Genomic DNA, 19737 nt, shown 5'->3' with positions numbered 1-19737 from the left:
GAAATCGGATAGTTTATTGATGTTCTCATTCGTATTCATTACTAACTATTCATTCGTAACCCAACTTTGTACCGGGAAACAAGTGCTTTTTGTTCTCTCCGGTGTGGTTTAGTTTTTTCGGTGGTACGAAGGTGCTTGCTGTGGCAGAGGCTGCAGTAAAGCATTACTAATAAACAGTCCCGCGAGTGATAATTGTTACCTGCGATATCAGTTAAAGTAGTGCAGTGAAGTGCGTTACTAAACATTTTTCTTGCCTGAAAGACGGCTTTGTTTAGACGAGCTATATCAGCTCTACTGTGTGAAGGTCACGCGGGTGACGGATAAAACAAACGAAGGATCAATTCACCTACCAGCTCGTCAGGAACCAACTGGTGAAGTGTTTCGTTTTTTACTTTTCTTATCGATTTTTTTCTTTTTATTGCTTTTGATTTTTTATTTTGATTTAAGTTAAACAGTGCGGTCGAGCGTGTTGCTCCCGCAACAAAATGGAACAAACAGAAGGATCACCCTCCGAAGAGGAATATTATGAAGAAGAAGAACGTATATCTGATACTGAGACAGATAATGTTATGGTCGATCCACTTCCCCCACTTTCCCCCAATGTCTCACAGCCCCCCCGAGTCAAGGTTTACCAGGATGGATCCGCTGGTCCTTGGGTGGTATACTTCCGGCCCAAAAATAAACCGTTAAACAGCATAACTGTTGCACGGGAGCTGACAAAACGTTACTCGGCCGTAACCGAGATTAAAAAGGTTCAGTCAGATAAACTGCGCGTAGTCGTTACTGACTTGAAACAGGCCAATGATGTCGTTAGCAATAGCCTCTTTACGCTGGAGTATCGCGTCTACATCCCTTCTCGTGATGTGGAGATCGACGGTGTGGTAAGTGATGCGGGTCTAACTGTCGATGATCTGATGAATGATGGGGCTGGCCGCTTTAAGGACCCTAACCTTCAATCAGTTAAGATTTTGGAGTGCAAGCAATTGCACTCAAAGTCCATCGAAGATGGTAATTACTATCCACCAGACTCGTTTCGCGTAACCTTCGCCGGATCTGCACTTCCGAGCTACGTTGAAGTGGGAGGAGTTCGTCTACCTGTACGCCTGTTTGTACCGCGGGTCATGAAGCAGCTAGGTCACACGGCCACCTACTGTAGCAACAAGCAACGGTGCGGTAAATGTGGGGAACGCCATGCGGATGATACTTGCAGTAGCCCCGCTGAGAAGTGTGTTTACTGTGGGGAGAATCCGCATGCACTTTTGACATGCCCAACGTACAAAATTCGCGCGGATAAACTGAAGCGATCCGCCAAAGATCGCTCCAGACGCTCTTACGCAGAAATGCTTAAAAGAGCTGTTCCACTTATCTCCGAAAACCCATTCGCTCTCTTGCCAACTGACGATAACGCCTCTAACGACCCTTGCGAGGGGCATTCTTTGGCTCCGCTTTGAAACTCTAGGAAAAGACCTAATCAAAACTCACCTGAACTTCCTCGTAAGGGTCCTAGGTTGTCCCAAACAAGGGTACAAAATAAAAATAATTCATCAACTGGAAGTGCTGGTACAAATCCGAAGATAATACCTCCTGGTTTTGGGAAATTGAGATACAACCAGGAGTTCCCAGCACTCCCCGGGGCACCAAAAATCCCAAGTGCTCCAATTTTACAGTCAGAAACTCAACCTAAAACGGGATTCCTTAAATTTTCTGACATTGTGGACTGGATATTCACAGCTTTCAACATTACCGATCCTATGAAAAGCTTGCTGGTTGCTATTCTACCAACAGTAAGAACATTTTTAAAACAGTTGACTGAACAATGGCCCCTCCTTACAGCGATCGTATCCTTCGATGGCTAACTTATTAGACGGAATCAGGGATCTGATCACTGTTTTACAGTGGAACTGCAGAAGTATTATCCCCAAAATTGATTCATTAAAACACTTGCTAAATTACAATCATTGTGATGCATTTTCCCTATGTGAAACATGGCTAACTTCTAATATAAACCTCAACTTCCACGATTTTAACATTATCCGCTTGGATCGAGAAGACTCATATGGGGGGGTACTTTTAGGGATCAAAAAGTGCTACTCCTTCAATCGAATCAACCTCCCTTCGACGCCAGGCATTGAAGTTGTCGCTTGTCAAACAACAATCAAAGGCAAAGATCTTTGCATTGCTTCTATTTACATTCCTCCTAGGGCCATGATGGGATATCGAAGATTCTCCAACGTGATTGAACACCTTCCCTCGCCCCTCCTGCTTCTTGGAGACTTTAACTCTCACGGTACGGGGTGGGGCTGTCTATACGACGATAATCGATCTTCGACAATTCTAGACCTTTGTGACAACTTCAATATGACAATTCTGAACACAGGGGAAATGACACGGATCCCTAGACCACCTGCGCAAGCAAGTGCACTGGACATATCTTTATGCTCGACATCACTACGGTTAGATTGCAAGTGGAAGGTAATATCTGATCCCCACGGTAGTGACCACTTACCAATTGTAATTGCAATCACCACTGGTTCAAGACCATCGGCACCAATCAATGTTCCCTATGACCTCACACGAAACATTGATTGGAAGAGCTACGCTGCTGCGATATCCAAAACTATCGATTCAACACAGGTACTTCCCCCGGAGGAAGAATATAAGTTTTTGTCCAACTCGATTCTCGATAGCGCGATTCAAACTCAGACGAAACGAGTACCCGAAGTGAACACCCAAAAACGTTCTCCCAACCCGTGGTGGGACAAAGAGTGCTCAAACGTGTACGCGGAGAAAGCTGCCGCGTATAAAACCTTCCGGAACGACGGGTTAGTTGCTAGTTATCGAGTGTACGCGATATTAGAAAAGCGAATGAAAAATTTAATGAAAGCTAAGAAACGCAGTTACTGGCGCCGGTTTGTCGACGGGTTAACAAGAGAAACATCGATGAGCACTCTTTGGGGCACGGCCCGACGTATGCGAAACCGAAACAGTACTAACGAGAGCGTGGAATATTCAAACCGTTGGATATTCGATTTCGCCAAGAAGGTTTGTCCGGATTCCACCCCGGCACAGAAAATCTACCGCGCCGCGTCGCCTTACAATACCGCGAACGAAACACCGTTTACGATGGTGGAGTTCTCACTTGCTCTCTTATCATGTAACAATAAAGCCCCGGGGCCAGATAGAATTAAATTCAACTTATTGAAGAATCTGCCAGACTCTGCCAAAAGACGCTTGTTGAATTTATTTAATAGGTTTCTTGAGGGTAACATTGTCCCACATGACTGGAGACAGGTGAGGGTCATCGCCATCCAAAACCAGGAAAACCAGCCTCCGACCACAATTCGTATCGTCCGATTGCAATGCTGTCCTGTATCCGGAAGTTGTTCGAGAAAATGATCCTGTTTCGGCTCGACAATTGGGTCGAAACAAATGGCTTACTGTCAGATACACAATTTGGCTTCCGCAAAGGCAAAGGGACGAACGATTGCCTTGCGTTGCTCTCAACAGAAATTCAAATGGCATATGCTAACTGTTCGTGCACAACGAAAAATTGTAAAAGCGCGCCACCTATATATCAGAGGCGCATGCGGATCACGAATGGCTCCCTCGTTCATCGAGTTTCATCGATGCCCAAAACCGTGGTAGCCATCATCTGCAACTGGCTCCCGGTGAAGGCATATAAAAAGGGGCGCCGTCCGTGGTCGCGCCTCTTAGTCATCAGCTGTTCGGAAAACGTCAAACCGGCAACAACATCTCAGCGAGTATAGTGTACGGCGAGTGCGCGGATTCACAACGATAAATTAAACAATTAAAATTAGTTGAATTATAATAATGATAGTAGTGAAATAATAGTATTTAGTTAAACATTAAGCAATAAACGTGTGTTAGTGAGTGCATAGTGCATTACTTACCTCAGTGGCTGCGCCGGTCATCATTGTTGGTCCGAAGTTCATACACACCTGAAAGGAGAAGAATATAATTGGACTCACCCGCCACCGTCCCACGACGCTGAATCGGAAAAGCACCTGTAAGTCGTCCTCACTCTTGCGTAGTTTCCTGTGCCTATCGACATTTGGTCCTTCGAGCCGGATAAGCGTCGAACTCCGCTTGTCCGCCATCGTGACACTCGCTGGACGCCGTTCCATCCGCCATTCTCGACGCTTGCTGATCGCCATCGCAGCCAGTTCGTCGTTCTTGCTACCTTTGTTGTATAAAGGACGCCACCAGAGGACAATTGATCTGCTGCTACTGAAGAAAACTGCTGCTATTCTACAAATACAAGGCATTCTAATTGCCTTTATCAGGTAATTAGGGTTTCAACACTCGTACTTTTATCGTTTGAGCTGCGCGGTCTTCTGTTTTACAGACCCAGTTGCTGTATTGGTTCATCTGCTGCAAACAAAAGGCATCTTCGTTGCCGTTCGAGGATCGACAGTTTGCGGAATTTGGCTTGTAAGCTGCTCTGGCCGGCTGCTGCACAGTTTACCCACCAGGTAATTAGGATTCCAAAAACGTTTACTCTCCCCGTTTGGGCTACGCGGTCTTTGCTTTGCAGATCCATTTCGCCATCACGATGTCCACCGATCGTCGCATCAAAGGATTGAAGCTACGACAAAGGAGCCTGCTGTCGTCATTCAACGCGATCAAGCAGTTTGTCGATAACTACGACGACGACGACGACTGCTGTGCGAACGAAGTACCTGTGCGCCTGGAGAGCATCATCAAGCTCTGGGCGGACCTCAATTCGGTTCAGGCGGAACTGGAGTCGCTCGACGAGGCGAATTTGGACGAACAGCTAAAGCAACGCACGGAGTATGAGTCGGCATACTATCGTTCCAAAGGATTTTTGCTCGCCAAGAATAAAAATAATTCACTTTGCGTATCGAGTTCTCCCTCAACCAATCGTAGCCCTCCGTCGTCATCGCAGGTGCGTTTGCCCGACGTAAAACTTCCCGTCTTTAGTGGGAATCTAGACGGCTGGTTGAACTTTCATGATTTGTTTGTTTCGCTGGTCCACTCGTCGGTAGAACTTTCCAATATTCAAAAGTTCTATTATTTGCGTTCGTCACTGTCGGGCGATGCATTGAAGCTGATACAAACCATTCCACTCAGCGCAAACAATTATGTGGTTGCATGGAATCTACTTGTCGAGCATTTTCAAAACCCTGCGCGACTGAAACAGTCATACGTTGATGCGTTATTTGAGTTCCCTTCGCTCAAAAGAGAGTCTGCTTCAGAATTACATTCGCTGGTGGAGAAATTTGAGGCTAACGTAAAGGTGCTACAACAGTTAGGGGAGAAAGTCCAGTTCTGGGACATTTTGCTAGTTCGGATGCTGAGTATTCGCCTTGACCCGACGACGAGAAGGAGCTGGGAGGAATTTACAACGACGAAGGATGCCATCTCGTTCAAGGACCTGACCGCATTCATCCAACGTAAGGTCACCGTGCTGCAGAACATTCAGAGTACTACGGTAGATGTCCCCATTGCCGGCCAAGTAAAGAAGCCTTCTCAACGACCAGTCGCAAGTAACAATGCAGCACAGTTCAACGCAAGGAAGTGCATCGTCTGCAACAACCATCATCCACTCTACCAATGCGCGACGTTTTCCAAGATGAGTTCGGAGGATAAGGAGAAGGAAGTTCGTCGCAATCATCTCTGTCGGAACTGCTTGCGGAGGGGTCATCAAGCTAAGGACTGTTCGTCAACGAGTACCTGCCGCAAGTGTCGGGGCAAGCATCATACTCAGCTTTGTTCCAGTCAACAACCAACCAGCTCAGGTCAGAAGACAACCAACTACACAGATGAAAGGTCTACGCCTGCTGCATCTACCAGCAATCCACCCACTGCATCTGTGTCTGCCACCATCGAGCCTGCCAGCTTCGCTTCCGTTAGTCAAGGACGGAAGGCAATTCTACTTGCTACTGCTGTAGTCATCGTTGTCGACGACAGTGGAAGCGAGCACACAGCACGTGCGTTGCTAGATTCCGGTAGCGAATGCTGTTTCGTTACCGAATCATTCTCCCAGCGAATCAACGCGCAACGGAAGAAGGTCCATCTTCCGATAGCTGGCATCGGTCAAGCGTCGACGCATGCTAGGCACAAATTGTCAACCACAATTCGCTCTGGCACAGGAAGGTATTCGACTAGCTTGGAATTTCTAGTTCTTCCCAAAATTACCATCGATCTGCCGTCGACTTCTGTTGATACTTCGGCCTGGGAGATTCCGCCGAGTATACAGCTAGCTGATCCGTCATTCTGCAGCACCAACCCAATCGATCTCATCTTGGGAGCAGAAATTTTCTTCGACTTGTTCAAGGTCTCTGGTCGAATTCCGCTTGGCGATAACCTTCCGGTACTCGTGAACTCCGTTCTTGGCTGGGTGGTGTCGGGAAGGTCCTCTCATGGTCAACCGATTGCTCCAATCGTCGCAAATGTCGCCACCGTCAACGACGTGCACCGTCTAATGGAAAGGTTTTGGTCCATCGAGGAAGACAACGCCTCTCCGTGCTATTCCGTCGAAGAAGCCGCCTGCGAGGAACACTTCCGTCGCACGGTAACCCGCAACACCGAAGGTCGATACATAGTTCGACTGCCACTGAAGCAGGATGTGTTGTCTAGTCTCGTCGACAACCGTCGTACCGCTCTACGTCGTTTTCACCAGCTAGAAGGTCGTCTAGTTCGCAATCCCAACCTGCATCAACAGTATCGAGTCTTTGTCGAGGAATATCACGCGCTAGGACACATGCAGCGCGTAACGGACTACGAAAATCCTCCGACTCCATGCTACCATCTTCCGCATCACGGTGTAGTGCGCGAAGATAGCACGACGACCAAACTGAGGGTAGTTTTTGACGCGTCGTGCAAAACCCCCAACGGACCATCGCTGAACGACGCGCTTCTGGTTGGACCAACCGTGCAAGAAGACCTGCGATCAATTATAATGCGAGCCCGAACACACCCAGTCATGCTGATCGCCGATATCAAGCAGATGTACCGCCAAGTCCTGGTAGACGAGCAGGACACTCCACTGCAGCGAATTGTTTGGCGAGTTTCCCCCGACACTTCGATGGAAACCTTTGAACTAAAGACCGTAACATACGGCACAGCCAGCGCACCGTACCTTGCAACGAGAGTTCTCCAGAAACTAGCCGACGACGAACGCGACGAGTACCCCGAAGCAGCTAAAGTTCTACGCAAGGATTTCTACGTCGACGATCTGTTTTCTGGTGGACGCAACATAGCAGAAACAACCGCTTTACGCAAGCAGCTCGACGCGCTGTTACTCAAGGGCGGTTTCGAACTCCGCAAATGGGCATCCAATGAAGAAGCAGTACTGGAGGATGTCCCAGCAGAAAATCGTGCTGTACAAGGGTCGGTCGACCTGGACCGAGATCCGTGCATAAAAACGCTTGGACTGCACTGGGAACCGTCCACCGACCAGCTCCGCTACAAAATTCAGCTTCCGACATCGACAACAGACGCACCACTAACGAAACGCATCGCACTATCGTACATCGCTCGTTTGTTTGATCCGCTTGGACTTGTCGGACCTGTCGTAACAACCGCAAAAATATTCATGCAGACTCTTTGGACCTTGAAGGACGACGACGGCAAGATTTGGAGCTGGGACAACGAATTACCATCAGCCATCAAGGAACGCTGGCACGAGTACCAATCGCAACTCCATCGGTTGAACGATTTGCGCATCGACCGTTGTATTCTTCTTTCTAATCCCGTATCAGTCCAGCTGCATTTCTTCTCCGACGCTTCGGAACACGCATACGGCTCGTGTGTCTACGTCCGCTCTACAGACGCCTCTGGAGCAGTTAAAATCTGCCTGCTGACCGCAAAATCGAAGGTAGCACCCCTGAAAAAGCAAAGCATTCCGCGACTCGAGCTCTGCGGTGCCCTTCTGTCTGCTGAACTCTACGAGAAGGTGACGTCATCGCTTCAAATCGCTCCAGAAACGTTCTTTTGGGTCGACTCGACCATCGTGCTGAGTTGGCTAAATTCTTCTCCGTCGACCTGGACAACGTTCGTGGCCAATCGAGTCTCCAAGATTCAGACCGCCACGCAAAACTGCTCTTGGAACCACGTAGCAGGCCAGCAAAACCCAGCAGACCACATTTCCAGAGGAATACCCGCAGAAACCCTTCTACAAAACGATCTTTGGTGGCAAGGATCTCAATGGCTGCAGAGCGACCAACGCGACTGGCCAATTCAACAACAGAACGCTAATCAGCCTCCCGAAGTCCTCATGGAAGCACGAAAAGTACCAGCAGCAGTAACTTCCGCCGCCGTTGAACCCTCATTCGTCGACCAGTTCGTTGAAACATTCTCCAACTTCCAGCATATGGTCCGAGTAGCCGCTTACTGTCGACGATTTCTTCAGAACTGTCGGAAAACTTCTACAGCACGAGCGGAATCAGCACATCTCACAGTCGACGAGCAGAAGGACGCAGAAGCGGTGATCATCAGACTCATCCAACAGCAAAGCTTCAGCAACGAGTACAAGGCCCTCCAACAAGCACAAACTGTATCCGCAAAATCTCGCATCCGTTGGTTTCATCCCTTCATAGGCTCCGATCAACTGATTCGCATTGGCGGCAGGCTGGGAAAGGCAAATCAACAGTATGACAGCAAACATCAGATTCTTCTTCCTTCATCGCATCATTTCTCCATCATACTCGTTCGCTACTACCACGAGAAGCATCTGCACGCAGCACCCCAGCTTCTGCTCAACCTTCTTCGATTACGGTACTGGATCACCGGGGGCAGAAGTCTGGCCAAACGCACAGTTCACAAGTGTGTGATTTGCGTTCGAGCTCGCCCCAAGCTGCTCGAGCAATTCATGGCTGAACTACCCGCCGCTCGAATCACCGCATCTCGACCATTCTCATCGACCGGCGTCGACTATTGGGGACCGATTTCTTTAAAACCACCCCATCGAAGAGCTGCACCTATCAAAGCCTACGTGGCAGTTTTCGTGTGCTTTGCAACGAAAGCTGTGCATCTTGAACTAGTGGGTGACCTGAGCACTGCCAAATTTATTGAAGCGCTTCGCAGATTCGTCTCCCGACGCGGATTGTGCGCCGAAATTTACAGTGACAACGGCCGCAATTTCGTAGGAGCAGCTAACGAACTTCGTCAACTTGTACGTAGCAAACATCACCAGAAAACAGTCGCTCGAGAGTGTGCCAATAACGAAATCCGTTGGCATTTCAACCCCCCTAGAGCATCACATTTTGGCGGCCTTTGGGAGGCCGCAATAGCATCAGCGCAGAAACATTTCGTCCGAGTGCTTGGGACACACACGCTTGCCTACGACTCGATGGAAACACTGCTAGCACAAATCGAGTGCTGCCTCAACTCCCGCCCGCTTGTGCCAATGTCCGACGAATCTACCGACTTGGAAGCACTTACACCAGGACATTTTCTCACTGGAGCTGCGCTGAAGGCTGTCCCGGACATCGATAACACCGAGATTCCCTTCAACCGACTTCGCCAGTGGCAACAGACGCAAAAAATGTACCAGCAATTGTGGAAACGATGGCATTTGGAATATCTGTCAACGCTACAATCCCGTACGAAATGGTGCAATCCTCCTGTGCACATAAAAAAGGACCAGTTGGCAGTCATCAAAGACGAAAATTCCCCGCCGATGAGCTGGCCGACTGGAAGAATCATCGAGCTTTACCCCGGTGACGACGGAACAACGCGTGTCGTCACTCTTCAAACACCCAACGGCCGATATACTCGACCGGTATCCAAAATTTGTCTGCTGCCAGTCTCAACAGCAGCAGAAAACCAATCACCACCCACCACAGCATGATTTTCAACACCTACCTCTTCGATGTAAACATCAGCATCATAGCAATACACTCCCTCATCAGCATCGGTTCGTCAGTACTCACCTGTTCCAGCCAGCAGTACCTGAAATCTAAAACAATTAGGGCCCACAAATTGTTGGGACAAGGTAAGCACCTGTCCAACACTTTAACTTTACAAAAACCCTCTACCGGGTCTTCTGTTTGCAATTTCATACTGCTGACGAACTGTCATCATCCGACCATGGGCGAGCTTCCAAATTTTGTTCACTGCCGATTTCATCAGAAGCTAAAAATCCATCATCTGTGCCGGTGTACAGATTAAACAACACAACACTTCAAATTCATCATTTACATGTCGATCATCGTCGCTACTTATCTGTTCCAGCCAGCAGCACCTAAAATCAAAAATTATTAAGGCCCTCATACTGGTTGGCCAAGTGTCTGAACCTGCGGCTGTGGCCGACTTTATGTGCAGCAGACAATTCATCAAACATCGCACTTCGAATTTCACCCACTTACCTGCCGATACCTACCTGTTCCTGCCACCAGCAACTAAAATATAAAAAATAATGGCCCACGTAATTTTGGGACCAGGTAAGAACCTGTCCAACATTCTAATGTTTAAAAAACCCTCTACCGGGTCTTCTATTTTAATTTATGTTGCTGCTGTCATCAACAAACATCGCTCGAGTGACATTCATCAACACAACAGAAACATCATATTCATAGACATCGTTATTGGCGTGTCAGAAAGATACATATTTCTGACGGGGGCAGTATGTTCGTGCACAACGAAAAATTGTAAAAGCGCGCCACCTATATATCAGAGGCGCATGCGGATCACGAATGGCTCCCTCGTTCATCGAGTTTCATCGATGCCCAAAACCGTGGTAGCCATCATCTGCAACTGGCTCCCGGTGAAGGCATATAAAAAGGGGCGCCGTCCGTGGTCGCGCCTCTTAGTCATCAGCTGTTCGGAAAACGTCAAACCGGCAACAACATCTCAGCGAGTATAGTGTACGGCGAGTGCGCGGATTCACAACGATAAATTAAACAATTAAAATTAGTTGAATTATAATAATGATAGTAGTGAAATAATAGTATTTAGTTAAACATTAAGCAATAAACGTGTGTTAGTGAGTGCATAGTGCATTACTTACCTCAGTGGCTGCGCCGGTCATCATTGTTGGTCCGAAGTTCATACACACCTGAAAGGAGAAGAATATAATTGGACTCACCCGCCACCGTCCCACGACGCTGAATCGGAAAAGCACCTGTAAGTCGTCCTCACTCTTGCGTAGTTTCCTGTGCCTATCGACACTAACAAAGAGCAGATGGCATCAGTATTCTTGGATATTAAGGGGGCTTTCGATTCAGTTTCGATTAACATTCTTTATGAGAAGTTGCACCAGCATGGTCTTTCGCCAATTTTAAATAACTTTTTGCTAAACCTGTTGTCTGAAAAACAAATGCATTTCTCGCATGGCGATTTATCGACATCACGATTTAGCTACATGGGCCTTCCCCAGGGCTCATGTCTAAGCCCTCTCCTCTACAATTTTTACGTGAATGACATTGACGAATGTCTTGTCAATTCCTGCACGCTAAGGCAGCTTGCAGATGACGGTGTGGTCTCTATTACAGGTCCTAAAGCCGTCGACTTGCAAGGACCACTGCAAGATACCTTGGACAATTTGTCTGCATGGGCTCTCCAACTGGGTATCGAGTTCTCCACGGAGAAAACTGAGCTAGTCGTATTTTCTAGAAAGCGTGAACCAGCGCAACTACAGCTTCAATTAATGGATCAAACTATTGCTCAGGCTTCAACATTCAAATATCTCGGGGTATGGTTCGACTCTAAAGGTACCTGGGGATGTCACATTAGGTATCTGAAACAGAAGTGCCAACAAAGGATCAACTTTTTCCGTACAATAACTGGAACATGGTGGGGTGCCCATCCAGGAGACCTAATCAGGTTGTACCAAACAACGATATTATCAGTGTTGGAGTACGGATGTTTCTGCTTTCGCTCCGCTGCGAACATACACTTCATCAAACTGGAGCGAATCCAGTATCGTTGCTTGCGTATTGCCTTGGGTTGCATGCACTCGACCCATACGATGAGTCTCGAAGTGCTGGCGGGCGTTCTTCCGCTGAAAAATCGATTCTGGGACCTCTCATATCGATTGCTCATTCGATGCGATATTCTGAACCCATTGGTGATTGCAAATTGCGAAAGGCTTGTCGAGCTTAATTCTCAGACCCGATTCATGTCCTTGTACTTCGATTACATGGCACAGAACATCAATTCATCTACATATAACGTCAACCGTGCTCATCTCTTAGATACTTCTGATCCAACTGTATTTTTCGATACATCCATGAAGGAAGAGATTTATGGAATTCCGGATCATATTCGCCCACAAGTGGTCCCAAATATTTTCTATAACAAATACCATCAAGTCGACTGCGCCAAAATGTTCTACACTGACGGATCAATTCTCGACGGGTCCACAGGCTTCGGTATCTTCAACGAAAATCTTGCTGCCTCATTCAAACTCAATGATCCTGCTTCAATTTACGTCGCAGAATTAGCTGCCATTCAGTATACTCTCGGGATCATTGACACCCTGCCCTCAGACCATTACTTCATCGTTTCGGATAGTCTCAGCTCCATTGAGGCCATCCGCGCGGCGAAGCCTGGAAAGCACTCACCGTATTTCCTGGGGAAAATACGGGAATATCTGAGTGCTTTATCTGAAAAATCTTACCAGATTACCTTGGTTTGGGTCCCGTCACATTGTTCTATTGCGGGCAATGAGAAGGCGGACTCTTTAGCCAAGGTGGGCGCATTAGAAGGCGACACTTACGAAAGACCAATTTGCTTCAACGAATTTTTCAGTATCTCTCGTCAGAGGACGCTCGATAGTTGGCAAACCTCATGGAGCAATGGGCATCTGGGACAGTGGCTACATTCCATTATCCCGAAGGTATCAACGAATGCTTGGTTTAAGGGGTTGGATGTGAACCGGGACTTTATTCGTACGATGTCAAGGATCATGTCCAACCATTACTCGTTTGACGCGCATCTCCGTCGTATAGGGCTTGCTGAAAATAATCATTGTGTTTGTGAGAACGGCTATCACGACATCGAGCATGTTGTTTGGCTGCGCGCAGAGTACTGTGTTGCCAGGTCCCAACTAATAGATTCCCTTCGGGCCCGAGGTAGATCACCCTATGTGCCAGTCCGGGACGTCCTGACAAGCCGTGACCACCCCTATATTTTTCTTATCTATATCTTTTTGAAAACCATTGATGTCCAAGTTTAATACATTTTACCCTCTCTCATTCACAGTAGAATCTCACCAACCTATCCCTGTATCTACAATATGGCATTGCTTCACGAGTCTTCGGTGCACACTCTTCTTGATAACCGTCTATCCAGAACATCATGACATACCGCACATGCAGATGATATAGAGTGCCAATAATTATCCGAAATATCGACCCTCCCCTCGCCCCTGCGATTACAGGCTGGAAACTACAACACTACAACAAAGTGTGCATATCCGCCACAATGATCAATCAGCAAACGACGATGTCAATTACACAATATGTATCCCACTTCCTACCTTTTTCCTTTACTTACATAAGAGGGGAGCAAGCCGCCCCTAAATACGGCTTTCCCTTCCCCCACTAACATGTGACATGTAATATAAAAAAAATGAATTATCGGCCTCGTTAAGCTACAGCATTTGGGTCTAAATAAACGTATTTTAAGACATTACTAACTATTGGCAAAACTTATATCAAAAATGTGTGACAAAATTAATTCATCACTATAAGATGAATAGATCCGATCTTTTCGATGTCAAATTTTAGCTGAGCGACTCCAAATTCAATTATAATTTATGGCTATTGGACGAAATTCTCTGAAAATGTATATGGCGGATGAAGAGAGTATAGGTCAAAGGGGAGGGAGGGGGTGTGATGTAGAAAGAGATGGTGTGAGGGGAAGTTGAGAGGGAGCTGATGGAGTATGCAACAACCAACCGCATATTATACCCTCCATTAGAGATTTAGTTTATGAAAATCGGTTCAGTCATCACCGAGTAATCGATGTGACTAATTCTGGAATACGTCCAGAACCCGAAAATTCCGGAACTGTCGATAGTGAAAATTATATTCCAAGAATCTTTGGTTGGCCATCAGTGATCTAGACTTGCAAAACGAAATGATGTGATCTAGACTTACAAATAGAAATTGATTTTTAACCTTTGAAATATTACGATGCTACCAGTTTATATGGGAAATTCCTATGTGGTCACAATAACCAACCTGTAACTCCGGAACCAAATGTCAGATATGAATGAAATTCAATGACAGTCCATGGGAGTATAGTATCTTTCATTTGAAACCAAGTTTATAAAAATCGAATTCCCTGTGAAAAAGGTGTGACATTAACTTACGAACTTAGAAAGTACCGGGGGGCATCAAGAACCGTAATAGGTGGCCAATGTGGTCAAAGATGCTTAGAATGATCATTAGTGACCTAGGCCCGCAAATCCGAGTTATGTTGCACCCTTTTAATATGTATTACACCATTTGGACATCACGGTGTTACCATTTTATATGGGAAGTTGCTGGGTGACCGCACTCTTATAAATATAACCGTATAGGTATAACCGGAGTAATAAATTCAATAGCAGCTTATGGGAGCGTTATGCCTTAAATTTGAAATCAAGTTTGAGCGATTCGGTGCAGCCATCTCTGAGAAAAGTGAGTGAGTTTTGAAAACACACACACACATACAGACATTTGTCAATTTCGACGAATGGTATATGAGACTCGGCCCTCCGGGCCTCTGTTAAAACGTCGGTTTGCAGAGCATATCCTTTCTATATGGGAAAAGCAAAAATAATGATTCAACATTTTTAAATAGAATATACTTCCGAAATATTTTGAGGAACTACATCGTTCGGTACAAAATGAACATCGTTTACTTCGTACCAATTAATTTTAACACTTCCACAAATAGCTTGAATTGGGGCTCTATCAACATTTTCCTCTTGAGAATGTGTTTTGCTACAGGAATAAAAGGAGCACCGTCTTATTCGTATTACGGCTAGTCTATCTTCAAGTGCGTCTCGTTGTATGTACACCAAAAACGCAATACAATAGGTGTAAAGCTCTTTAGACGCTGCTGTCAAAATGTTCGAAATGACAGCGATTGGGGTTGCAACTTGACGCAGGTTCGGGGTCAGCAAAAACGGCATTAGTTTATCGTCTTAGTACGAAACGAGAGGTACATAAAGTTTATATGTTATCTGAATGAAATAACCTAAAATATTCATCCTTTTTTGATACATATCAAATCAATAAGTTGGAACGATATTAGAAATCGTCCTGTTCCTTTTTAACCATTATCGAAATAACTTAATTACATTTTTTGCCACAACCAACCTCCGGATTTGTGCTGCCGACAACTTTTCACCGATCAACATAAATGTAGCCGGTGTCTCTCCAGCATTCGCACTTAGATTTCATTCTGGTCGTGGTTTTAGTTCAAATTTCTTTCGCGCACATTTTGGCGATAGCATAAAAACCAATAGTTTCTTCTAAAAATCTAATCATTCTACTACATGTTTTCGAAAACAATCGTTAGGAGTCTTGACACTAATGATCCGTCCTATCCCAGGTACGAAGGGTGCCTTACCTTGCACTACAGGGTAAAGAAAATGATTCAAATTTATTTATAGTCATGCTAATAATTACCTACAGTCGCAATAATTGATATGATGCAAGACTTTATCATACTATCATATTGGTTTACTTATGCTAACTAATTTAATAACGTTCGTTTTTATTAAAGAATGAATAAAAACTATCATCAATAGAAACATAGCTTTAATTATGATCATCAAAAACGAGCGCTAGACCCACTGCGTACCATTTGTGTAGGGATCATGTAGGATATATGTGTCGGTTTTTCATTTTGCGCTTTGTGTGGAGGTTCGTCACCCCGACCCGGTTGAATTTTTGCGCGCGCTTTTTTAACCTGAATTTCATCTTAATAGGGTGAAGTGCCTATTTTCACCATACTAAGGAGGGCGCCTCACTGATCCATTAATTACTCGGCCTACAAACAATGGAATACGCACAAATTGACATCAACAGCTTTGCTTCGTTGTTAAGTACCAAGATAATAACATACATGCGCTGAAAACAGTGAAATTCTCGTGTTTGAGCGAAACGAAAACACGAATCGAGTGCCCCTATTGTTGCGCTACCATTTGACTCAATGCGTTAAACAAAGATGGCAGACACTGCTCTAACCAACGGCTTCAAATGGGTAGCGTGATAATAGAAACATAGCGATAATGGGCTCATCACCCTATATACTTTAAATCATTCGAGATGCTTGCGTTTTCATGTTGCGAATATAATCGATACCTCGCGCTTTTGCCTCGATTTGCCTATTATCCTCAATGCAATTGGACGGAAAATAGTATAATTTCGCGCGCGGGATTTGGCTAAATATCGGAATGCTACTCATTAGTCTATTGAGGAAGTATATAAAAATTATAGTATCGAAGTAAAAAAAATAAAGAGAAAAATCGTTCCTATATCTTTTAAAAACATTTATTTAAATAAAAGCAATACTCCTTGCAGCCGGCTGTTCGCAATACAAGTTGCATATCTTACACATTGAAAACATCCGAATTAATACACCAAACGATAAATCTACTGAAAATTCTCGGCAGCCGGCTGCCCAGAGCAACCAACACATGATAACGCTTCTGAAAGTTGCATAGTATCACTTATCAAGGTGAATCCACACATATGTAACTATTTATCCCTCCCTACTAACAACACCTCCTTCCCGTGACAACCGTGGAGATGCAGAGATATACACGGTCTCCATAACAACGGTTGCCATACTAACATCCTCTTCCTTCCCCGATGACTATAAGGACGTGGCCGGCGCTGTTATTGACTCTTCAAAATTTAGAACTCTCGAAACGTGCACACTGAGGATGGCAAGCTACTCCCAGGCTCCATTCGTTGATTCTTTGTGCAATTTCGCTTGTTCTGGTCAATCACGGAGTAGCAACTACGAATTGTATGGTCATCATGCTCATGCTCATGCTCATGTGCGCTGATCATTGTAAGCACGCCACGCCTGTGCATCATTGGGTGGAATGATGCCTGGCGGCAGTCATTGAATATATTCCAACCGAAGAGTTTGAGCTGACACAAAACGTAGCAGCTACTACGAGGTCAGAAAGCAAACTGACAAATTTTCTCTTATATGCCGTTTTTATACCTAGCGAAGTTCATTTGATAAAAAAGAGGCAGTCCTTGTGGAATAGTACAACAATAATCCCTTCACTCAACTCTGATGTAATTGCACTTTGCAACTTGGCAAGCCTGGCACCGTGCGCATTTGGAGGGAACCGCCATTCTTGTGAGACCGCTTAACGCATACAGTTCAGTGCGAATTGGGCTACGTGGAAAGTGCGCGTAGAAAGTTTGTTATGCCGGGAAGACTTATGGGATGTAGTGATCAACGACCCTCCCGATGAAAATGACCGTAGTGCAAAATGGAAAGTTTCAGATCGAAAGGCAAAAGCAACGCTAGTACTACTGCTAGAGGACAGTCAGTTGCCCATAGTGAAAAATAGTGTGTTGGCTCGAGACGTGTTTACGGCATTAAAAGCATACCATCAGAAAGTTACCCGTTCTGTGCGCGTTTCATTACTTAAAAGGTTATGCTCCATTAATGTGGCAGAGCGTGGAGATTTAGAGCAGCACTTGCTTGCAATCAAGGATGCAAAATGCCTATCTTTTCTGCGGCTGTAATTTTTCTGCCTCCATTCTCATTTCTCTCTCGATGCTGCTGTCATTCGCTACTGCAGGACGCCCAGCGCGGTACGGCTGCCTGTGTGCAAAGCAGTAACATGACAAAAAACTACTGTCCCCAGTACAGCCACCAGACGCGAGCGGTACAGCTTCTCTTTCCTTATTTTACATTTTTTAATATTTTCAATCTTTTTAATATTTTTATTCAAAAATGACAACAATGAATGCGGCTCATTTACGCCACGGCCGGCATCAACGCTTTCGTGTGCGGGCCGCTCCCTTTGACTATGCAGAGAAAAATGTACAAAGCGAGAGAACAAACTTTACTACGCCACACTTTCACCGTGCAGTCGGAGTACAGCAACAAAACAAAAATGTATTCTGCTGCTGTACGGGAAAATGTACTCGGTTTGGTTACCGTTCTGGCCAGAGCTGTAGTGATACGTCGCTGTAGCGGGCTGTACGGCTTGTGCAAATGTAAATATACCGAAAAAAATGTAGTTTATCGGTACCGTTGGCATCCCTGCTTGCAATCGATGAGTTGTTCGATCGTTTAGATGCTGCAGGAACAACACTTGATGCTGATACGAAAATATATATGCTGTTGCGAAGCCTTCCGCCGTCATACGATGGATTAGTTACGGCTCTAGACAGTCGGTCGGAAGATGACATTTCGCTTGATGTTGTGAAATCGAAACTAAGTGATGAATACCAGCGCCGGCTGGAGCGTGACGGTAGTGCAGTGAAAGTAGAAAAAGCCATGAAATCTACGGAGGCAAAGCAGAGTAAAGAAACTCGTGTTTGCCATCATTGTAAAAGCCAGGGCATCTTCGACGAAATTGCAGAAAGTTGCAGTATCTAAAGAAAGAAGATGAAACTACCTCGAAGTCAGTGAAAAGTGAGAGTGGAAAAGCAAAAGCGGCTCAGAATGACGCTAGAGGTGTCGCATTCATCGTGAGTGATGATAAGAGCCTATCCTGGATTATAGACAGTGGAGCCAGTGCACACATGACCAGTGATAAAAAGTTTTTTGCCTCGCTAAAAGAGTTTTCCGGAGGGTGGATTACTCTCGCGGACGGAAAGAAAACTCAGATCCTAGGTGAGGGTCATGGTGTTTTGCGCTGAATTAATGGCGATGATGAAGAAATTAAAATCAATATGAGTGATGTGAAATATGTGCCCGGACGATCAACGAGCCTGATATCTGTAGAAAAGCTCGCGCAGAAGAATCTGGAGGTGCGTTTCAATAGTGATGGTTGTCGAATTGTTGATAAGAAAGGTTTCGTAGCAGCAAAAGGCGTTCGTTACGGAGGACTGTATGATTTGTGTTTAGCTGAGTCTGCATTACAAGCTGTGGTAGGGCAGCACAAGCAGAACTGCCAACATATGTGGCATCGACGGCTAGGTCACCGCGATTGGGTAACTGCGGAACGCATCAATAAGGAGAAGCTTGTCACGGGCATGCAGGTGAGTGAATGTAATTTTCGTTTAGTTTGCGAATATTGTTTGGAGGGAAAAGCATTCAAGTTCTGAATCTTCAGATGAAGAGTATTTCGACGCTCCAGAGACGGACGGTGAATTTTCTGGCGGAAATTTGCGTCGATCCGGCAGGCAAAACCAAGGGGCAGTTCCACGTCATCTAGATGACTATGTGCTGGATTATGCCGTCAGTGTTGCGGCATGTGCTGTGGAAGAACCAGATAATCACCAGAAAGCCATGAAAAACGCTGAATGACTCAGCGCGATGGAAGACGAAATAGAATCTCATCGAAGAAATGATACATGGGTGCTAGTCCCATTGCCACCTGGACGAAAAATCGTAGGCTCCAAATGGGTTTTTAAGATTAAGCGTAACGAGAAGGATCAAATCGTCAAATATAAAGCAAGGATCGTAGCACAGGGCTGCACTCAGCAGTTTGGCATCGACTTCGACCAAGTTTTTGCACCGGTTACACGCCAATCTACATTGCGGATGTTTCTGGCTGTAGCTAGTAAACACAACCTAACAGTTCAGCATATCGATATAAAGACTGCCTATCTC

At 45.6% G+C, this 19737-nt stretch overlaps 1 protein-coding gene across 1 annotated transcript; it reads left to right on the top strand.

Moving 5' to 3' along the window:
* The first annotated feature begins 4573 nt into the window (after window positions 1-4573).
* On the top strand, window positions 4574-9835 carry LOC131696332 (uncharacterized). The gene has a single exon (XM_058984878.1). The coding sequence runs from the start codon at window positions 4574-4576 to the stop codon at window positions 9833-9835; it is 5262 nt and encodes a 1753-aa protein (XP_058840861.1).
* Window positions 9836-19737: the final 9902 nt, after the last annotated feature.

This window comes from Topomyia yanbarensis, chromosome 1 (assembly GCF_030247195.1).
Source record: "Topomyia yanbarensis strain Yona2022 chromosome 1, ASM3024719v1, whole genome shotgun sequence".
NCBI classification, from domain to species: Eukaryota; Metazoa; Arthropoda; class Insecta; order Diptera; family Culicidae; genus Topomyia; species Topomyia yanbarensis.
The sequence above is the reverse complement of the archived record's forward strand: the minus strand, read 5'-3'. Positions and strand labels throughout refer to the sequence as shown.